The sequence below is a fragment of the Trachurus trachurus genome (assembly GCF_905171665.1).
Source record: "Trachurus trachurus genome assembly, chromosome: 9".
NCBI lineage: Eukaryota > Metazoa > Chordata > Actinopteri > Carangiformes > Carangidae > Trachurus > Trachurus trachurus.
Window position 1 is genome coordinate 36,875,294 of NC_139895.1, and position 21,353 is coordinate 36,896,646.

At 44.4% G+C, this 21,353-nt stretch overlaps 2 protein-coding genes across 10 annotated transcripts in view; both read right to left on the minus strand.

The window, feature by feature from the left end:
- chfr (checkpoint with forkhead and ring finger domains, E3 ubiquitin protein ligase) overlaps positions 1-21,353 on the minus strand; it is a 262,229-nt gene that overhangs the window by 156,545 nt on the left and 84,331 nt on the right. The gene's annotated exons all lie outside the window — the stretch shown is intronic.
- fbrsl1 (fibrosin-like 1) overlaps positions 1-21,353 on the minus strand; it is a 275,251-nt gene that overhangs the window by 129,718 nt on the left and 124,180 nt on the right. For all 9 annotated transcript variants that reach the window (XM_083979470.1, XM_083979474.1, XM_083979469.1 and 6 more), the window contains exon 4: positions 18,907-18,942. In XM_083979470.1, the coding sequence (XP_083835596.1) occupies positions 18,907-18,942 (36 nt within the window). The remainder of the gene's footprint in view (positions 1-18,906; positions 18,943-21,353) is intronic.

The following is a 21,353-nucleotide window of genomic DNA, read 5'->3' on the forward strand; positions in this document are numbered from 1 at the left end:
ATTAGTATGTTACCATAGTGATATGGACATGGTTTGGTTTTTTTGGACATGAACCAAAAGGTGTAATTACCAAGGGGGCAGTTGTCGGTCTGAGAAGTGAAGCTCACTTCCGCGTTCAAAAAACTGCAATCCCCTGGGCTTCCTCTGGGGGCTGGTACCGGAAGGGAGCATTCTCAATAGACCCCCATGTTAAAATAGCCGACTTTACGTCCTCAGTAAACATGTTAAAAGCCTGGTACCATCACGTTTTTTGGTCTCAACCGATAGTTTCTACCCCAGCACACACTCTGAGGGGGGTGAATTTTTTTTAAACTCTACCGTTTTACTGTTATTAGGTTAAAATTCTGGCCAATTAGGGCGCGGAAACGTTGAGTGACAGGTCCGGAGACCGCTGCTTCGAGGCCAGTGGGCGGGCTCTCGGCCGGCTAACGGCCGCACCTCTCCAAATATGGAAAGTCAAATCCAACATGGCGCGGTTCAAACCCCCGTAGTAGCAGCACAAAACAGACTCCCCCAAACCAATGGGTGACGTCACAGACGCTACGTCCATTCTTTTTACAGTCTATGGTAATTACTCAGTTTAGGACAAGTTTGGATTAGTACTGTACCTTACTTGACTGTTTTTGATCTAACTCATTTTGGCCCACACCTGTCTGAGTTACCAACGCTGCAGTGACTGAGTGGGGATTAGAGGCTTCCCTGTGTGGAGCTGCCCAGCTAGTGCCTGCATGTGAGGCGATTCTGGGTCATCAGTAAATTGTAGTAACAAAAAATAACACAAGTTACACTCTCTCCCTCTGAACAGCATGTACACCTATCACTCTCTGCACCACCCACCACCACAGACAAATCCTCAGCCTGTAGGAAGTTCTGCTCTACTAGCACTAAGGCTGATATGCAAAAAACATCATATTGCAATATTGGCAGTCATTGTGAGATATGGGACTTCATTTGGAATGGTCATTTTTGCTTTTCATTACATTCATTCCTAACAATATAAATTCATCTTGTAGCAAACAAAAATGTCTTTATGTCTTAAGAATATGATTTGATGGTGTCTTTGTTGCAACACAACACTCTGGTGCTAACAATGCACAAAGTTGTTGTGACACATTAAAAAGAGAAGAAAATTGCAGCTCCTGCAATTCAGATATTGCACTCTGTAATATTATGATTTTGATTACGCTGCCCTAATTTGTGCAGCCCTAATTAGTACTAAAAGTAGCAGCACAATAAACCTGTTCCAGCACTTGTAAAAAATCACACATTAAAATGTGTGGATCTGATGCTAGCTCCTAATTGTCAAGATGCCTGATAACCATGTATAACCATGTAGGCTATATGACAAAATATGTTACTGATTCAAACAAATGAACTACTTTGCAATCATGTTTTGTCTCGTCAATAATGGTGCATAAGACAGAGAAAAGTGCAGATCTAACTTTTTAGTCATATTGGGCATCCCTTGCTTTACCCCGCAGATTCCTGTCACGAAATTCAAAGCCACCTTCATTTGCTCCTTGTCATTGGTGCCTTTTGTTTCCACATTCTACTATGTCAGCTACTACAGCCAGGCAGCTAATTTTCCCTCCAAGGTTGTTATTCCACCTCTCGTCCTCTCCATTCCCTGCTCTCTCAGGCAGTTTTGGCAGTATCCTCGGTAAGACCTGGCCCTCATTACTCTCTGCTGAGTCTTTTGGCCTTAAGGTTGCACTGTCTTGTCCTCCATTCCCCAGTCCCACTCTCCCTGTCATGCTGTGGGCTCCAGTCTTATCTCCCTGGTCCACAAAGCTCCTGTGGATGTGTGCTGCTATCCACTCGCAGCACGTTGTTCCCAATCATCTCCTTCCCACGTCGGTGAAGGCAGAACATTGTGCCAACTTGCCCCACAGTTAGGACAGAAAGACAGTATGTGGTACAAAGCTGCTAAGGCTGCAAGAGGTTAGGGCAAATGGCACTTCTCTACATGGAGCAGCTAATGGTGTTATTTTTGCTTGACTTAGCCTCAAAAAGTCCAGTTTGTCTGTTTGAGATGTTGAATATAAACTGTTTATAATTATGAAACACAAGCTTTAATATGTCCATGTTTTAACTACCATTTTAGGTAGAGAGAGAGGCTGAATGTGGGAAATTCTGCTAAACAAAGTGAACAATTGCAATGCACCTAATGATAGCAGCTGAATGTGATGTCTTTTCAGATAATGACAACTGTTGTGAAAAACAAGTGTAAGAACATGCCTTAGCGCTTGAGGTCATATACAAATAAATGGAAAATGGGGGGAAATCAATTTTTTGCAGTATATGAAGACTCATTGTAACACGGAAAAGCTTGCAGCTAAGCCATATTTATGATAAACACTGTGTCACAAATGTAATATGGACACATACAGCAAATAGACAAATATATTCTCTCACAAGTTAATCTGCATTTTGCTAGGTCATTTCCGATTTGGCATTCAGCCCTCTCAATCCAATTTAAAGAGAACGTCTAGTGTCAGAGAGAAGGGGAATTTATTCCGAGCCAATAAAAAACAGCCGCTTGGTGAAAATCACCATCGGCAAGTCATTAAAAGTGGGAGAGGAGCTGGGTGTGTGGAAATGGCTCATCGGCTCCCCGGGTGCTACTCACAACAAGAGACCTGGACACGTAGTCCAAGGCCCTGATGAATTGAACCATAAAGGTGATTGGCTCAAATGAAAGTCTGCACCTCTGAGGCAAAAACACATCCATTTGATTTGAATACATCACAGTGCTGAAAGGACGGCACGCTCAACCTGGAAGAAAATGATACATGGGCATAAACAAGAGATTTGCACAGTGGCTCAGTGTGAGTCCCAACATCAAACCTGGCTGGCAAGTGAGACAAACCAAGCCTGTGGGATACATAAGCCTTCATTACTGCGCTGCTACTGGTTGTCAGGTTACGGATGCAAGGCCTCGGGTGCAATGTGTGATTTTGGAGCAGCGGCTGCCTGCTAATTACCAACCTAGGCAACACGCAGCCATTAAAAACGCAACCCTGAGTGTCTGCTGAGCTAATTTGTCTAATTACATCTTTGTAACTTATGAAAAGACCTAACATTACCCTGAAGGCTTGCTTTCGGAGAGGGAGCTGTGTAGATAGTAAATGAAAACTTTGCTGTCTTACTACAGCCACACAAGTGCCTCGATAGCTGCAAGGCAGTGGGAGTTTAGGAAAGATTGTGAGGGGGAGGTGGTGGAACCCCTGTTGGGTGATGCTGTAACTATTTCTATATCCCTGAGATCCCTCTCCCATGGGACAGCCACCCACATCCTGTCGACAAGCCTTTTATTTATTTTTCTCATCATTAATGTGGAGCTTTTTCAGAATTTATCAGCAAAACCAATATTTGGTGCCAGTTATGAGATGCACAGGCAGCCAGTAAGTGTAATAGATTGTGACTGAGCTGTCACAGCGATGAGGGCCTATGGCAGCTCTCCTAACAAGCATCTCTAATAGGAGGAGGAGGAGAGGGGGAGATGGGCGGACCCTTTGTGACATGTGTCAATTTCCTGAAATTTGAAAGGATTAAACAAAAAAATCTTCCAATTATAGCGATTGTGAAATGCAAATATGTCTCCAAATTGAGTGCTGTCTCGGGGAACAGTTTTCACTCAAAGCATCTGGGTTGCCCCTTGTTCACATCTCACATATGTTGTTGAGCGAGTCAAATCACTGTGTTTGTTAGTTAATAACTCTGACATCCCAGAGATCACATCACCTCAGTTTGAATGACAGCGACGAAATGGAACACACATAAATCAGAGATGATCAGAGAAAGAGAGAATAATCGCAGCAGACTAAGTCAGAAAAAGAACAAACAGGATGATGGCATCTACTGCCTTCCTTCCTTCTTCCTCCTCCTCTCAACAAGAGCGGCTGGTTGACTGTGATAGCATCTTTGAGTTTCTGCATCGCAGCTCCCAGGAGCCAGGCAACGTGGCTATTTTGGGGCAAGATCTCCTGCCTACGTGGGATTGGGCTCATCTTTTGGCCCCAGGAGTACCCCTACTCTTCAAAGTCGTGCCACCACCACGGAGCCAAATTGACTATGGACAGTAAATGTGGCGTGATGGTTTCAATAATCAACCATGAAAGAAAAAAAATGTGAATGGTAAAAAAAAAAAAAAAAAAAGCTTTAAGGGTTATTATCAGATAAGTTTTAAGAAATGTTGACCTTGTTTGCTCTGGAAAGGGAAAAAGTTGTAATCATGCTTGAATCTCATCTGTCAAATTTGCAATCAGACGATAAAGCAGTGCCCGTGTGGTTTGTAATCCGTCAGTGTTGACTCAACCCACTCATTTGTGGAGAGCGTGGTGCACTCAGGGCCAGCCAGAGATGTGTCAACTGAAACCTAGACACAACCTCAGAGACCCGATGAGGCCCGCTATCTCTTCTCGTTTTTACTTGCCTTGCCTCAGCTCTTTCACACCGCCTCTCTCACTCTTTTTTTTCTAATCAGGTGAGATTTTATCAGGGCCCCTCTGTCAGTAACCGCTATCGGTTGTGAAATTTCAGAAGGCAAAGCGTGTGGGAACCACAGTATCAGTTGTGCTCATCTCACCCAGCACCTTTACAGACACGCGGGCGGTTTCTGAAAAGGCGAGAAAAGCTTCACAAAGAGCATATCGGAGGCCGGTTTAACACAAACCGACAGTGGAAATACTTTCATACCCTGCTCAACCTCTTCTCTCTGTTTCCTCCCTTCTCTGTGCTTGTTTTCTTTGTGTATCACCTCAGCCAGACTGTACCAGCTCAATGCAGGATCGATTTACAACATCTAGAAATAACATTTGAGGAGAGGCCTCCGTTTACATGAATCTAGAAACAGATATGGAGATGAGATGCCAGACATTATAGTCTGCGGTCTTAGAAATCCCTATCAATCAGACCATTCTTACACATGAATACAGACACCTGAACAAAAAATGGAGCTGAATGATGGCCTCTCCCCGTGGGTCCACATTATCTGCACTACAGCACCATTCACTGCAAGTATATTCTTTCACAAGCTAAACTGATGCTCTACATTCAATATCACGATCAGAGTTAATTCTTTGCACTTACAATTGAGCTGGCTTATTGAATTTCTGATAAATACAGCACGTCATTAGAGCTCCCAGCACGGATGTACCGCAACACAAAGTAATCCCCTGGGTGCTACTGAGATGCACTCTCTCGGTGAGCAGAAAGGTAATCCAACAGAGAAGTGGGGCTGTGATCAAAAACTCTGGATCCTAGTATGAGCTGGTAAAATGTGGGCGGTGAAAGGAATGAGAGAAACTTATTAACTTGTTCAGCTGCTCTTAGTTTTTTGTTAAAGTGTCAAACCTTAAAAAAAAAAAAAAAAAAAAATCTTGTGCAGTTAGAAAACAGTCAACTGACAGGTGAACCGTGTTGAGGAGCAGTGCTGGGTGACAGAAACAATTCTCCACCTACTGGCTTGTATGAAAAATAAACAGTGCTGTGGTATAACTAGTATTTAAATAACTGAACCAAAAATCAGAATTGTTTTTATCATCAGACTGAAGCTGGGTTAGATTCCTTTGTAGAGTCATTAAATGACAGTATGCTGTCAATAGGGGTTTCTCATTCAAAACAATAAAAGCCTAGAATTACCACCTTGTAGATGTCTGCCTCTGGTCTGACCTTGACCTTTGACCCTTGACCACTAAAGTCTAATGGGTTGTCCTTGAGTTCATGTGTATGTTCCTCCAAGGTGTTTTTGAAACATTGCGTCCACAGGGCCAAAACTGTTTTATGACGTCACCATGCCCTTGAATCTTTTACCACCAAAATCCTTGAGTCCTAGTGAATTTGTGTAAATTTCAAGGTGTTATTGATATTCAGACTCCACAACAAAATGATTAACATACAACAACAGGATGTACGTATACTGTACAGGACAAATAGGCAAAATTGCAACAATATGCCTCTAGCTCTGTCTGTCTGTGTGGGGGCACCAAATGGTGTCATTTTGGTTCTTTCAGCGTAAATGCTACTGGAAATGTCCACAAATCTCTGATCCTCTCCAAAACTAATAGACCTGTGATTAAATCAGGTAGAAACACAAAATAAAACAGTTAAAGTCACTTGTTCTCTAACTCTGTTTGGCAGACACAAGCTATGTCAGAGGGGCTGCTAGCCAAGCTGCCACTAACATTTACTCAGCTTTTTTCAAAATGTTTTTATCTCGTAATACCGGATCCCCATCTGGCTAAAACATGTAGTAAAAACCACCAAGATCCAAACATGTATCATACAAGTGGCTTAAAACAGGATTTAAAAAATTACTTTGACTACAACACCATTGACAGGTGACCGGATTGAACAGACTGTTAGCTTGATTAAAGCTGCAGATTCAGGGCCAGGTTTTAGAATAGCTAGAGACATTTGGGATAATGTAGGCACACAATTCAAACAGACTAACAAAAGTAGAAAAAAAATGAAAAAGTAAATGAATTGTTCATGAATTAAATTTAATTATCTGTTCAGTATTTTTCCCTTTATTAGACAAGGTATGAATAGATAACTGGAAACCAGGGAGAGAAAGAGACACAACAAAGGATCCCAGCGACACTCCAACAAGTTCACGGCCAGCGATCTCACAGCTCAACCACGGAGGAGGCACGTGTCCTGATAACTTTAATTGTGAATGCTGTCTGACTGATTTGGAAGCCCTGGAAGAGGAACAGTGTTTGGGATTCCTCACTAACAGGATTTCTTTAGAGGTAAGGAAGGAAATTTGCAATAGGAGCAGGACTTAGACTTTCAAGTAGTAATTTCTAATAGGTGATCTGTTCTTGTCCTCCTGATCCCTAGAGGTGCTGCTATCTCTTTTCTTTCCTCCTTCCAAATGCATTAGCATAGCTAGCAGTGCGGGGCCGTCAGTGGCTCCATCAGTAATGTCATGGGCACTTTAACATGATGAAGCACGCCGCGGCCCCGCTGGCATGAATAATTCACATTACCACGCAGAGAGAGACAGAGACAGAGAGACAGAGAGAGAGAGAGAGAGAGAGAGAGAGACAGAGAGAGAGAGAGAGAGAGAGAGAGAGAGAGAGAGAGAGTTTGACTTTGCAACAATGAATTGTGGGAACAGATGTGTGATTTTTAAGGTGCGCGGGTCTCTGTTTTGGGTGAGTGGGCAATTTTAATTCAATTTGATATTTCTCTTTTAAAGTGAGTGGAGACCTTGAGCTGGGCTAGGGGAAAATAAATAAGGTGGGATCAGAAGAGGGAGCCGTGGTTATGGGGTGGGAGGGGAGAGGGGTGGAGGTCCTCCCCGTCATCCATCACAGTGGCACTTCAATGATTGTCAAATAAGTAGTCCTGTCCAAACCCATCTTTTATCATTATGTATGAATGAATCTATCTAGGGATCGCATCATCCGGCACATGGGAGGGCTCCATCTCATATACATGATAGGGAGACGGTATTGAAATGGGATACATGATAGTAGAATGGCTTGGATGGCGAGATGGATTCACATCACTGGCTGGGGGAATGGACCACTATTTGATCTCTGTCTGTTCCGTCAGTCTTGGAAATAGAAAATGTACAAGCTACTACTTCCATTACAATATGCACTCTGTCTGAACTTAATGCAACACCTGTATTTATCTATTTGTCTACTAAAATCGACAGAAGTGTTACCTCATGTGGCACTGACGAACCTCTCCATTTGCAAAACATGCTCCATTAAAAGTCTTAGTAATACTTAACATAATATTTTCCATGCTTTCGATGCTTTGAGGTTTAGGCAGTTCAACACATAGTGCTACCTCAAGGCCCTTGGCTCCAAAGCCGACGTGAGAACTTTAATGTAAATAATTCAGCAAAGGTGGGTGAGAACTCTTGGCACAGGATTAAGGAGGCTGTGCCTGCAAAAGCTGCTCTCAATCCATTTCTTAAGTGTCACGGGGCCTTCTAAGAGGCAAAACAAACCCACCTTAATCTCTGCTAATCATACTTAAGCATGAATGTTTCATGTGGAAATGCCTGGTTACAATTTAGAGGCTTTTTCCTCATTCCTGGGGTAACCCTGCAACAATCCAGAAATCCTTTTGGCCACAACAAAGACAAAATGTGATGTAGAGACATCAGATGTGGTACGGTGCACACAGCATGTAAGTAGGAGGAGGAAGGATCCCACATTACAGACACCATGTTTGTTGACTACATGAAACACTGCAGATAATGAATTCAGGCTGCCAAATTTCAAGATGTGCCAAAAGATAAAGCTGTTATAAACAAGGAAAAAAACAACAACGATAACATCAGTGATTGGTTGTGATTAACATCAGCCTTCTTACTTGTGTCTCAGAAATTCAAATTACAAGCCTGATGTAGGCAATGCCAGGGACCAACCTAATATTATTATCATTCGAGACGGAGCATAACCCAACGGCGGGATGATTACATTTGACTTGCAATGATTTTCCCCCTCTGCATGAGAAAACAACAGCTTGGAAAAACTAATAGACATATTCCCCAAAGTAGCTTTGTTGCTCCTGCCTTGTTTTAAATAAATCTCATCACTGCAGTGAAAAATGTTTTGATTTCTCCCGCATTTAGAAAGCGGAGATAAAAGTCCAACCCATCTGTCCCTCAACTTTGCGGGGTGCAGTGCAGCGGAGGGAAGGATTTATCACACGCAGCACGGTAAAGTGCATCTGCATCCGCCACACTGCTCCCACTCGCATCATTATCCTCATCGCCTATCACTTCCCCAGCTGAGCCCCCTTTTGGAAACAGAGGCTGACACATCGACGGCGGATAAACACCTTTAAAAGGATCTGACGCCCTGTAATGGAAGAAAAAAACACTTCCGTATTGTTCGGGACCCCTGGTGCTGCGCTGGGCTTATGGAGGAGTAAGCCATTGTCTGGTGTCACCTAATTGGATCAAGTTTGTGTGGAGAACAGATGTGTATGGCTGGCTGAGGTAAACAGTGGACCAGAAGATGCCAGGGCTGAAATTACTTTGAAAATCGTTTCTGCCTCCGCAGAACGAGTGAGAATAGCAGAGAAAATACAGTATAAAAGAACATTTGTGGTGCAGTCTGAAAAGTAATAAAACCTTTTCCCTTGGTGTGGATTCAAAAAGGTCCCTATTTTCTTTTGCACATCCATGGGCCCAGACATACATCTGTGTGGAAGGGAATGTGTGGTACACAGAGATTCAGAACGCCAATTAGCATGGCAGCGCTCATAGCACGAGTGATGATCCTTGGCAAAGGACAAATTATACCTTGGAAACCAAGTATTGCTGATCTAATTAAGAGCTGGCAAAAGGTGTCACCAGGGTCTGACAGATTTCAGCCCTGAGTCTTTTCTGCCTGCAGTGAGCTGCTGCAGAAGTGAGAAACATCGGCATGAACAAAGAGAGATGAAGAGAGACAAGGAAGCACTATTTCCAATCAAGCATCTGCCTCCCCTCCGACACAGCTCGATTTAACCTTGAAGAGTAATGAGATCTGACTTGCTTAAATGTTAGCATTCTTAAATCATCAGGAAGTGCCTCCAAGGAGCCGATAATCACTGTGCCAAATTGCTGCGCTCGCTAATTTCATTTCTCCCTAGCATTTGCTTGCAGTTAGTGTCGATTATTCAAGAACAGGCATTTAATGCTGCCAGGTCCCAGGGGTGTTACATTAAAATGTAATAACTTGCAACATAAATGAAAACAAAAACCATTACTTTCTTCCCCCCACAACTTTCTTCCCTCCTCCCTTTTCCTCTGCCACCTCTCTCCCTTCCTCTCTCCTCAATCTCTCCACTCCCTCCCTCCATGGTGGGAGTTCGAATCTAATTCTCAGCCCATCTGGCAGGCGTAATGAAGGCGGGCCGGGCTTGCGGTGCCCTGCTGCCATGGCTCGGCAGAGCAGGAGGCTAGCTGGCAGATTGGGCCAGGATGAGTGGAGGGGAGTCGGGGAACCTGCTGAGTGAGTAAGCCAGCCCAGTTAATCTCCCATGTGCCCTGATGTGATCGGGGCCAAGGCCAACCACACGCTGAGGGCACGGTGATGGGGTCTGGAGTGTGGATGGTTGTGGGCAGAAGACTGGAGGGTGAGTCTGGCATTCATTTACATTTCCTGGCATTTAGCTGACTCTTCTAGCCAAAGTGACTTTCAGTGAGTGAAACAGTAAAATCGCATTCATAATGACGACCGCCAAAAACATAAACACGCATCAGTCAGGGAGAGGGTCACAGCTGAGCCAAGACTTCTACAACAATACCCCAAATGGGCCCATCCTGAATTTGGTTGGGTGGTTTGTATTGTAAACAGACATAAAGGAGTAAACCACATGAAACGGCAGCATGAAGAAGTGACTGGATTTGCATATATCTAATTAACACTTTAATTTACAGCTCTTGTAAGGTTTCTGTAGTGGGGCAGAGACTGTAAATGACATGCAGGTCATCACTGAGTCAAATATATGTCAGCGGATGCAGACAGACAAGCAGGTAGAGTCAACCACAACAGGTGCAGCCTCTGAGAAAACAAAGGACAAATAGTGTCTTAGCACCATCTGGCACCGACAGAAGTGCATAAGGATTTTACATATGGTCAAATAACAACTGTGAGGTAGCGCTGCACAACACGTTTAAAGGTGGGCTGGATTAACACACAGATGTGATGCGTATCTTTATGTTCAACATATACAGTAGCAGAAGCATACACTGTGACCTCAGGGTATCTTTTTACTTACATGTAGTTCATTTTAGTTTTACTTTCACTTAAATCAAATTGTGATATATTCCCACTGCATCTCCCAGGACTAGAACCTGTCACTGCAAGCCAGGACCTGGTGAGGGCGAACAGCAACTGGGAGAGCACCACTGCCAGACACTGGAAACCCCATGCAATTATGATTAAGCTCCTTCATCTAAACACAAACTCTCCAATCGCTGCGATCTGCCTGCCGTGTGAGAAAGCACGTAGGGGGGAAGTGGTAAAGCAGCCAGAAGCCCTGGTGAGAGACCTGCAGTTGCAAACACAGGCTTATGTATGCGTGTACATATGACCTTAAGAGGACATTTTTACTTGTAATCTAGTCGGCACATGCTAATTGAGCACAATGCAGGAAGCATCAACTTGCTTGGTGCCCAAAAGACAAAACCACAGTAGGCAGGGTGACACAGAGGCACACCAGCTCAGCTCAAAGTGAAGGCTCTCGGTGACGGCGAGGTGTGGGAGAGAAAGAGAAAGAACAAAAAATCAGATAGGCGGACAGAAAAAAAAAACTCAAAGCAGGAAGCTAGGCTGACAAAAACAGCAGGTTCCCCAAAGCTGTGCTCTGGCCTCTGGAGAAACCACAACACTGTCATTAACAGTTACTCTCCTCATAAACACACCAGCATCAGCTGGAGGTATAATTGCCCCTGCTTCTACTGTAATCTTATACCTTACCTGCTGTTACTGTCAGACACCTTCTCCACTGAGAGAAACAGAGAGACAGCGAGAGAGAGAGAGAGAAAGACGTGGGGGGAGGAGGAGGAGGGGTTGTGGTGCATATGTGTGTGTGGTGAAGTTGGAGGAAGGGTAGGTGTTGCTTGTGTACTGTCAGAAACAAGGTAAGGAAAGTGAAAAGAGAGGTGTAGAGAGAGAAAGGAAAAGGAGAAAACATATGCCAGAAAATCAAATGAGTGTGCGTTGCTCACTGAAATCCCAGGAGCAAGGCTCAGGGGCTCCGATGGAGGGAAATCGTGTTCTTTTCGTTGAGTGATTAGAAGACGAGTGGCAGAACATGACCTACTTAGTATAACTTTTTTGTACAGGTTTCGGAAAAGGTACTCGTGCGTGTAGAGTTAGAGAAGCGGGTGGGGGCTTTAACCCTAATAGATTCATAGAAACATTAAAGATAGTGGGAATAATTGCTAGGGGGTGTTTGTGAATGTGGAATAAAGTCTCTTCATCTCATGACCTCTCATACTCATACAAGGGCTTGCAGAGATCCTCTGTGCTCTGGCTTTACAGCCAAAAAGCAAAGATGGATGTGTTTGATCCTACAGATGTGCAAGGTTAAAATGCAAAACAAAATATGAATTAAACATCATCTGACACCCTCTAAAGGCTACAAGAGGAGGTTTTAGTACATTTAAAATTAGCCCAGTAAAGATGGTGGGAGGTGTGAATTTTGAAAGAGTAGGGAAAGAGAGAGTTAAAAAAAAAAAGGATGGGAAAAGTGCTTTCTCAAAATCTGTGACTGAAAATTCCAAAGCATCGCTTCGTCTCTCTGCCCTATTACAATCCCATACTGGAAATCCACAGAGGCCATGAAAAAGGAACATTTTAGCTCTGCTATAGAAATGGGCCTGCCTCTGGCTCTTCTTAATTTCAGGCTTTGTTTGCGCGGCGTCGGGGAGCTCTTGTGGGTTTGCGGGAGACCCGCAGGCCTTTTGTCTCATCAGTAGAAGTGGTTTCTGCTTGGCGCCTGCAGCAATCTGTCGGCGTACGCCTTTTATTCTACCTCTCCATGCGAGATTTGGCCACAGGTCGCAGATTACAGGCAACACAGCCATCACAGGAACACCGCTGTTTGTTTAACCTCCAACAACTGAGGCAGCGCTGGATGGTAATATGAGCTGGCGGAAGAGAGAAGCGTTATGAAGATGACGTGAGGAAGTGAGGAGCGACAACAAATGAAAAGTCTCGCAAAACACGCTCCCCTTTTTCATTAGGTTCTGCCCAAACTAAAATGGCTTCCTCTGGATTCCTTGGGGGACATTGGCAACGCTGCAATGCCTGCTTCTTTAAATGACACAGACTAATATTACACTTGTGGCGCTGAATTAATAAGCTGCAGCGTGATAAATCTCTATGATTTATTATGTTCCCTCCAGTGTATAATCAAGTTGAATAAGAGAGGGAGAGAGAGTCAAACAGAGGGAGATTGGAAGAGACAGAGACATAGCCGGGTCTGGATTGAGACACAACACACGAGGCCGTTCTTCTGCACAGCTGAATGGACAGGCTTACATAGCTTTGAATGAGAAGTGTGAAACAGTCAGCCATCGAAATCAGTGGGTGTTGTGTTTAGCAGAAGGAAGGAGATTAAAATACCAAAAAGTTCAATGAGCAGCGCGCCGTGAAATATGACATATGGAACTGACAAAACAGATCTAGCAGACATTCTTCCCCTTCAAAACTGTCTATTTCCTTTGGAAGCATGAATTCCCCATAAGGACGGTTTATGAGACTATCGCACCTCTATGGAAGTCTCATCCCGCAATCCACAGGAGGCTCTCTCTCCCTCCTGCCTGCTTCTGGTGGGCTGCCATCGTATTCATTCCCCGTTCCCAGATAGATGTTTGTAATTGGAGCTCTAATTTATGATCGGGCCTTGGTGCAGGATAATGATATGGAGCATTGTAATTTGCTGATGCAAATTGTACGTTATAATGGGGAGCCATAAAAGCCCCAGCAACATCTCGGAGACTTGCCAAACACCCTGAGCGTTCATTACAGCCCTCATTAAAACATCCACGTCGGCACTGGGAGCTCTTACAAATGGAAGGAGCATGTAATTGCTGCTTGATTGTGGTATATGTAACATATGATAAAGTGGAATTACCACTTTATTTGTCTACAGTGTCCGTGAAACTTAATGGGGAGAAAGCCTGCAGTAAACAAATCCTCAGAGCATTGTTTGATTGTTACATTATAGGGCTATTTGTTTAAAGTGGGGCAAATGTGAGTTAGGGGACAGTGCATCCAGGACAAACTAAGAGTGATGATAATCAAGGCCGGGCTTAGGGGGATAAAACTAATGCTTTTACCCATGAGAGCCTGTGTTTCATTTGGACCAACTCCAGCATGGGTGATAGCACAGAGCTTCATCTGGGAATACATTAACTGGATTTAATATAAGAAAAGATCAGTATTGTTCTTTTTCATTACCAGGCACTGAAGTCATCACCATACATTTGCTTAGAGCCGGTGGAGCTAGACTGAAAAAGGTTAGAATGTACCATTGAAATCACCTCTGGTGAAAAAAATATTTCATACTAATGTCAATTTGGGCCTTTGGGGTATAGCTTTGAGATATTTCCAATCATTGATCTCAATTCAGTCCTAATGAACAGAGTATGTGGAATGCGGTGAAGCTGAACGCCCCAGCTTTTAAGCAGCCTTAAGAGCAAAGCCAAGTGGCAAAAGCAATTAAGAGTTCATTTAGAACAACTGAACTATGCTGGGGCTGGTTTTCCTGAGGCCCGGTCAACACTAATTCACAGTGTCGCCTTTTTATTCAAATGACCTCTCCCAGAGTTCCCTTTGTGTTGGTGCCGTTCTAATGCATCTCCATTAGAACAAAACCTGAGCTGCATTGCTGAAAATGAAGTTTGCCTCCTCGACTCTGAATGATAGCAGGCCTCAGCCACCGGAGCTGTGTGTGCTCAGCCACTGGAAAAGGATTTTCAACCGTGCCATTCAGCCAGGGCCCCTGAAGCCTGCAGCCTTTATCTGCAGACTCGTTGATTGATGTGTTGTGGGCCCTGCTGTGGTTAACAGCAATTTTTATCTGTTGCTAGCGGCAACAGCCCAAGTCCCTGGTGCGCAGAGAGCAGCAGGGCCCAGGATCTGAGGCCGGACCGCACACGGGGATAAACAAATAGGTTTTTCAAGGCGGACAGCCCTCATAGAGAGGCCCCTGACAGGCAGCGCCCCACCCTAAGGCCAGGACAATGTCAGGGCCCCGGCCCACTCCTGCTGGGCTTGTGGTTTCCTTCACTAATTTTCACCGTGTGCAGAGCTGGTGGTACGGAGACACCTGCACACCCCACTGTAAAGTTAGCAGAGCGAGAGACAGACAAAGGCAGACAGAGTGCCGTGGAGTCACAGAGATGCTCACAAAGATACAGCTAAGAGATTTCATGTACTGTAGAGGAGCAAGCCATGGTTTTCTGTTAAAGTATAAGAATATCATTTACGCTCAATTTCTTTCAATTGCTGTGTTTAGCATTTAATCCAGTGAATCTGTGTCGTTTTGTTAAATAAAGCGTGAAGCTTTTAATGGCTTCTATTGTAATTAAGTGACATAATCCTTGTATTCGATAAAGATCTTGTAAAAAGCCTCATCATTCAGACAGGGAAGTCTATTTGCCACAATGTGGAGGTCGTGAATGCCAAATCAATTAAAACAAGGCTGTTTAAGAATGCACAAATGACTCTGAGACAGCTCTGTTTAGAGTGTAGACTCATTTAGCGTTAAATATGATTATGACAACCCGAGCAGGGGAAATGAAGTATGGGTGTGTCTGAGAGCTCTGAGCACTCTTGCTCAACCCAAACAATGTGGCTAAGGTTTTACTCCTTGACATGGCAGACATAAAACCTCCCAAAACAGACTAGTCAGATTATACTGTCACAGACAAAGCTCTGTGCTTTTATCGTGTGTGAAGACATCAGCCGTAGCTTGGCCTTGGGTGGTTTCAAAAGACGGGGAGTGGGAGACTGAGGCTCAATCACTTCATCTGAAAGGGAAGGGAGGTGTGTTGTCGTTTTCGCTCAGCTAAAATATAACGTATATCCAGCCCAGGGGTAGTGACAGAGCGGGCAGAGAGCTGCGGTGAGATTTTCTGACATTTTCCACATCTCTTGCAGCCTGTATCTCCCAGGCGCAGAGGGGGATGTTGGGCTCTTTATCAAGAAGCCCCTGAGAGGATGATAAATCGCCAGAGCCTGGGCACATCTCCGCTGGAACAACAAGCAGGTAGCAGCGCAGGAAACAAGCCACAGATATTGTCTCCCAAACATAGCTGAGGCTATAATGAAGCCTGCACAAAGCAGACAGGAGAGAGACTGCCTGATAAACAATTCCATACCCAGTCTTCCACAGAGAGCGAGATAGCAAGTCTCAGTACTGCTGCTACATATCGCTGCTGGACTCAACGGTCAAGAGATTAGCCCCCACCCCTGAATGGAGGATGAAGGGTTGGTGGGGGGGTGGAAGTGTTTTCACATCTACCAATGTCATCAACAGAATAAACACACCATGTTTGGAAGGATATGAAGTAGTTCATATAGTTAGCCTACCAAGTGAAATTAGATTTTTGAGAGGATGGATAAAGGCACTGGATTCAAATCTGTCACACGTCTATTATCTTTTTAGCTTCTTTGTGTATTTTATTATGTTTTGTTCACACAACAGATTATTACAATGCTGTGTTGATTGCTGTCCCATCCCTTGTTGTGGCCTGTTGTCATGGAAACAAAATTAAATCAGCCCAGTGTCAGCAAGTTATTGCTTGCAACCTCTGCTTGTTCATTTATGGATAAATTGATCAACATTACATCAGCTTTCTAATGGATGACTATAACCTGGATAAATAGTAATTATCGACAGACACCTTGATTAATTACACCGTCTGTGCTCCCCTTAGCAAGGATGGAAATGTATATGTGTCCTCTTTTAACACATTTGCTGATGTCAGTGAAAAAAGCCCAGCCAATTAAATGAACAAAAGGACAGACTGCAGTGTTTCCTCTATATTCACTGACCATCACTGCTAGCACTGCCACTAAGTTTTGGAATGATCATTGATATCAAAAGGCACCTAATGAACTGTGTGAACACAACAAAACCTAGCACTATCTTGGAATTGTTTTGTGTCATAAACTAGTGCATCAAACATATAATCCTATCTACAATGAGTCTAAGGTCATTTCATTTAAACCTATTCAGACTTGCAACCTTGTGGACACCAGCACAGCAGTAGTGGTGCTGGAAACTCTTGACCGCCAAGGAGACACCTGACTTATATTTATTGTATGTGCTGGAGTTTTCAAGTGCAACTCCACTCTTTGATGAATTAAAACCAGCAGACAATGTGTTGTGTATGCAGTATTTTAGCGTGGTATAAAGGTATGGGGGCAATCCATTCACTCACTAAAGCTTAAAGAAACACTTCTCTACATTGTTGTGTAAACCATTCAAATGAGGCCATTCAAGCCTGGCAGGCAGAATAAGAAAGGAGACATATGGAGGCATAAACAAGAAGAGGCTTTATCTCCCATAGATGTAGAAAAACAAACTGTCAGTGGAGATTGCCTTTTTTACCTCTTAGTGCCTTGTGACAGATAACCAGCCCCTACTCACCAGCGTGATTTGCTGATTGTTTGTGGAGAGCAGCTGTGCCCCAGGGGCCAACCAGCAGATAGGCCAGTCTGTGCTACTGGTGGCTAGTGGCGCTGTATGTGCCTCTGTGGCTGCCTCGTTGACCCTCCCACACCCCCACCCCACCTTACAACCACCCACATGCGTAGCCTCTCTCTTGCATCTCCTCTAGCCATAACACTCTCTCCAGCCTCTGGCCCACTCCTTGTCCTGTTCTCCCTCCCATACCCACTCAGCCTCTTCCCTGGCAGTTCCCCGGAGCCCCCCGACCCTAACACCCCATACCCGCCTTCGAAAACCATCATACTGTAAAGCCTGAAGCACTTACAGATAAGGAGGCCCCAGAAATCAAGCAGGCCTGGCGGCAGAGCAGATTGAGAGTCAGAGCTCAGCACCCAGGAGGTGCCCAGAGGCTAGAAACGCTGCAGATAGCACCACCGGATAGCCAGAGAGGGAGCCAGACAACGTGAAACTTCCTGCCCTCGTTACAGGACTTTCCTTTGCTTACACAATGCCCCTGCCCCCACACCGCCCCCACCGCAGAGCCTCCCCTCCCCTCCCCTCCATCTCCATCTCTGCCCTCTCTCTCTTTGACTCCCTCCTTCTTCTTTTCAGATAAAGAGAAGGCCTTGTTCCCCGCCGACTCAAACTGACAGCTCGAGCCAAAGGGCTCCACAAGCTTTTTTGGAAGGTCTTGTTTGTTTTCATCCATCTGTGAGTACGCGGCCGCTGGGGAATAGGAATGTGACATGTTCTATTAAAACAAAATAATATTTAAAAAAAAAGATCGCACACAGATCAATGCCTTTTGAAGTTAAGCTTTATTCAGCGCTTTAACTGCAGTCCTTTGAGGCAGATTAACGATGACAAACCATTTATAGTTGTTTTGTTTGTCGGAATGATTGCTTCCAAGCTGCAATAAGAACTGCCATATGCCACTCATCAGCTAAAAGTAGCACACTTTAAAGAATGTTCCTCTTATGAGTTCCCCTTTAAGTGAAGGACATAAAGGACGTCTCTATTACCCAGAGACTAGACACATCATTGAAACAACGGTGGGGTGTGGGGTGTGGGGTGGGAGGGGAGGGCAGAAATTTACGGTTCGAAAACGCACTGGGCCACGGCAACAGATGCTTTCACCGGATAAAAATAGTCCTGCACTGACAATTTGCGAGGTAGTGTATGTTTGAAAGGACTGGGATGATGTTTTCCAAAGCGTCACTAAATATTCCTTTCCGGCACATTTACCTTGAACAACACTCTACATGTTCTACGATAAAGACCATCTCCCCACTCGTATTAAGGCGCAGTCAGTTCCAGCAAATCATAAGATATGTTTAACTGCTATGGATCTTCCTGAAGGTGGAACTGCACATGCATTTGTCTCTGAGAGATTGTATTTATTGCAGAAATGCAGGGGCCTTTAAAAGGCTTTTAGGCATATTGTCTGATATGTGAGCAAAAGGATCCTCCGCTGACAGTCACTGGAGGAAGACATAAAACTCTGACAGCCAAATTGCAGCACCGTCGAAAAGGCGCTGATCGATGCCAATAAAACGAGGCTCCTTTCGCCAAGGTAGCGCAGGACACCTTCCCGCAATTTAATCAGTCAGTCAGCCAGAATTAATGTTCCTAATATCATGATTTCTCCATTACTCTATTTAACATAATTAAAATGTCGAGCGCCAGGGCCATAAAGCGGGTCGTTGGAGATTGTAATTCTGCCGTAAAGCTATGAAGCATGAAAATGTCACTTACCGAGTAGCCGCGGCCTGACAGCGAGTGAGTGGAACTCTGTAGGGAGAGAGAGGAGAACAGGGATGACCTTTAAGGAGCGTTTCACTCGCTGACACAGACATGATGAAGCAGTGCTGCTTTAATATCAATATTCACGTTAACCTTTTACCCGCCCTGCCATGTAACTCCCACCCACCACACATCACTCCCATACATTCTGGCTTACACCTCCGGGGTAGCTGAGCCACCCCTCTTTAAAAACAATCACTCATGTCCTGCTGACAGACTTCATTTGAGCTGTCATTAAAATACACTGAGGAAAACTTTAATTATTTGTTAAGATTATAATGAAAATACTGAACAATACTTATTCTCAGTATGTGTAAATTAATTTCAAACACAGTAACATTGAACTGTGCATGCTGTAGGGGGCTTTCTGTAGTATTCTGTGGTATTAAATGTGCTTTCTTGCCTGCCCTCCTCTCCAGGAGCAGACAAGAAGTGTGGTGACTGTCGCTTGACAAGGACTACAGTTGTTGTCTTTACAACAGGGTAAAATACACCCTTTAAGCAGCGCTATGTCCTCGTAGCAGGTTGGAAGATACAGTGAGTCTCTATCAGAAAGGCCCAAGCCAGGCTGGGGCTAGCTGGTTAGTGTGCTAACATCAGAGGAAGACAACAAAACTTTTCCTTTAAAAGATGTTTAAATTCTTGCCTGCTGACTTTTTTGGAGATAAGACAATTGTTTCTCATGGTTATATAATATAGATGATAAATTACAGTGTAGGTCAAGATTATGTGTCACTAACTATTGGTTTTACTCTGCTTCCCCTGTCTGTGTGAGTGCCACACAGTAAATCCCTTATCCCTTGGATTAGTAGACAAAATGGGAAAAAAACACCCTCATGTAGATTGTTGTGTTGAGTGACTGACAGCTCAGGTAAGCAGCTAACTGAAGATAATGGCTTCTCCTCTTATTCCGTATCATATTATAATATTCCATTTTGTGTTTGCATTGCAGTCAGAACACATAATAAAAGAAGCATCAACAGGCATTAGCATAACTGGGTAGATATTTCAATTTATGCAATCTGCATACTGTGGTGCATATACAAGGTGAATATAATAACTCAAAGAGAAAAAGTATAATAATGTCTATCTATACTTAAACTATCTTTCACAAAATACTGTCAATTTATTTTGTCTTTGTTTTGTAGGTTCTTTTTTTAATGGTGTCTGTCACATTACAGAACCAAACCGAGCGTTTGTCTTAATGTTATATCAGCCCTGTTTGGACTCATGCGGGAGGCGTTTTGGCCCATCAAACTCCTCCTGTGTTTTCTAATGCAGTCCTCTAAATGCTGAACAAGAGCAGGATGGAGACAGAAAAGGTTTGGTTTTGTTCTGTTCTCTGGCTCTGACTCTGTCTGTCAGCGCCCAGCACGAATACCAATCTCCAAATCCCTCCCTCCACTTCCACTTTTCACTGCTTTTATTCCTCTGTCTAGATTGGCAATCTCTCCCCCCCTGGTCTCTGGAGGGGACTTTTCTGCTAGACCAATTTCATCCATAGGTCCACCTTCAATCCAAACGACCTCCCTCAAACCTTCACCACCACTGCCTCCTCCCTTGTTTTGCACCCTCCCATTGCCCCTCATCCATTCTCCCACACCTGCTCTAGGCCTCAGCCCTCATCAACGCCTGTGTGCCCCTCTGATTTGCAGGACGGCTCCTGCGGTGACGATTAGGGAGGAGCCCTGCCGTGAACCGGAAAGCAGGCTCTGCGGGAATCAAAAGGCTATTCCCACTCTGCTCAACCCCTCCGCTCCCCTCACTGCCACAACCAGAGAGGAGGCCAGGGCGGTGGGGAGGAAGAGCAGCACAGAAGGCAAAATCTTTGGACACAAAAGGGCCAAAAGTGTATTCCAGTGAGAATGCGGTCTGTTGTCTGTCTGTACATGAGTGCACTTAAATATGTGTGTGTATACATGTGTTTGTGTGTGTGAGTGCATATGCACATAGGTGGTGGGAGGCCAAGGCCATTTGGAATTAGCCTTACTATGTAGAGTTCATTCAACTTGCAGCATTGTGAGTAGAAAGAGAGGCTTATTTAAATGATAATGAGGGACAATCCATTGGATTTAGTGCCGGTGAAGGGAGGAAAAGAGGGGAGGGAAAGGGGGGATCCATTAAAACGCCAGCGGTTCATAAGCCATAGGGTCGGCATACAGCTAAACACTCTCTCTTAAAAGCCATTATACATGGCTCTCAATGGATTTCTGCAGCGCTTAGGACTTCAAAAGGATTTAAGAACCCGCCCCAGAGAGGGAGTGTGGGGGAGGGAGGACAAAATGTGTGTGTGTGAGTGTGTGTGGTGATGGTTATGGTGGTTGGTAGTGTGAGGGAGGGTGCGGATGCCGGCGGCATTTAAGGGTTAACTAAACAGCCCCAGAGAAGAGAAATGTTGC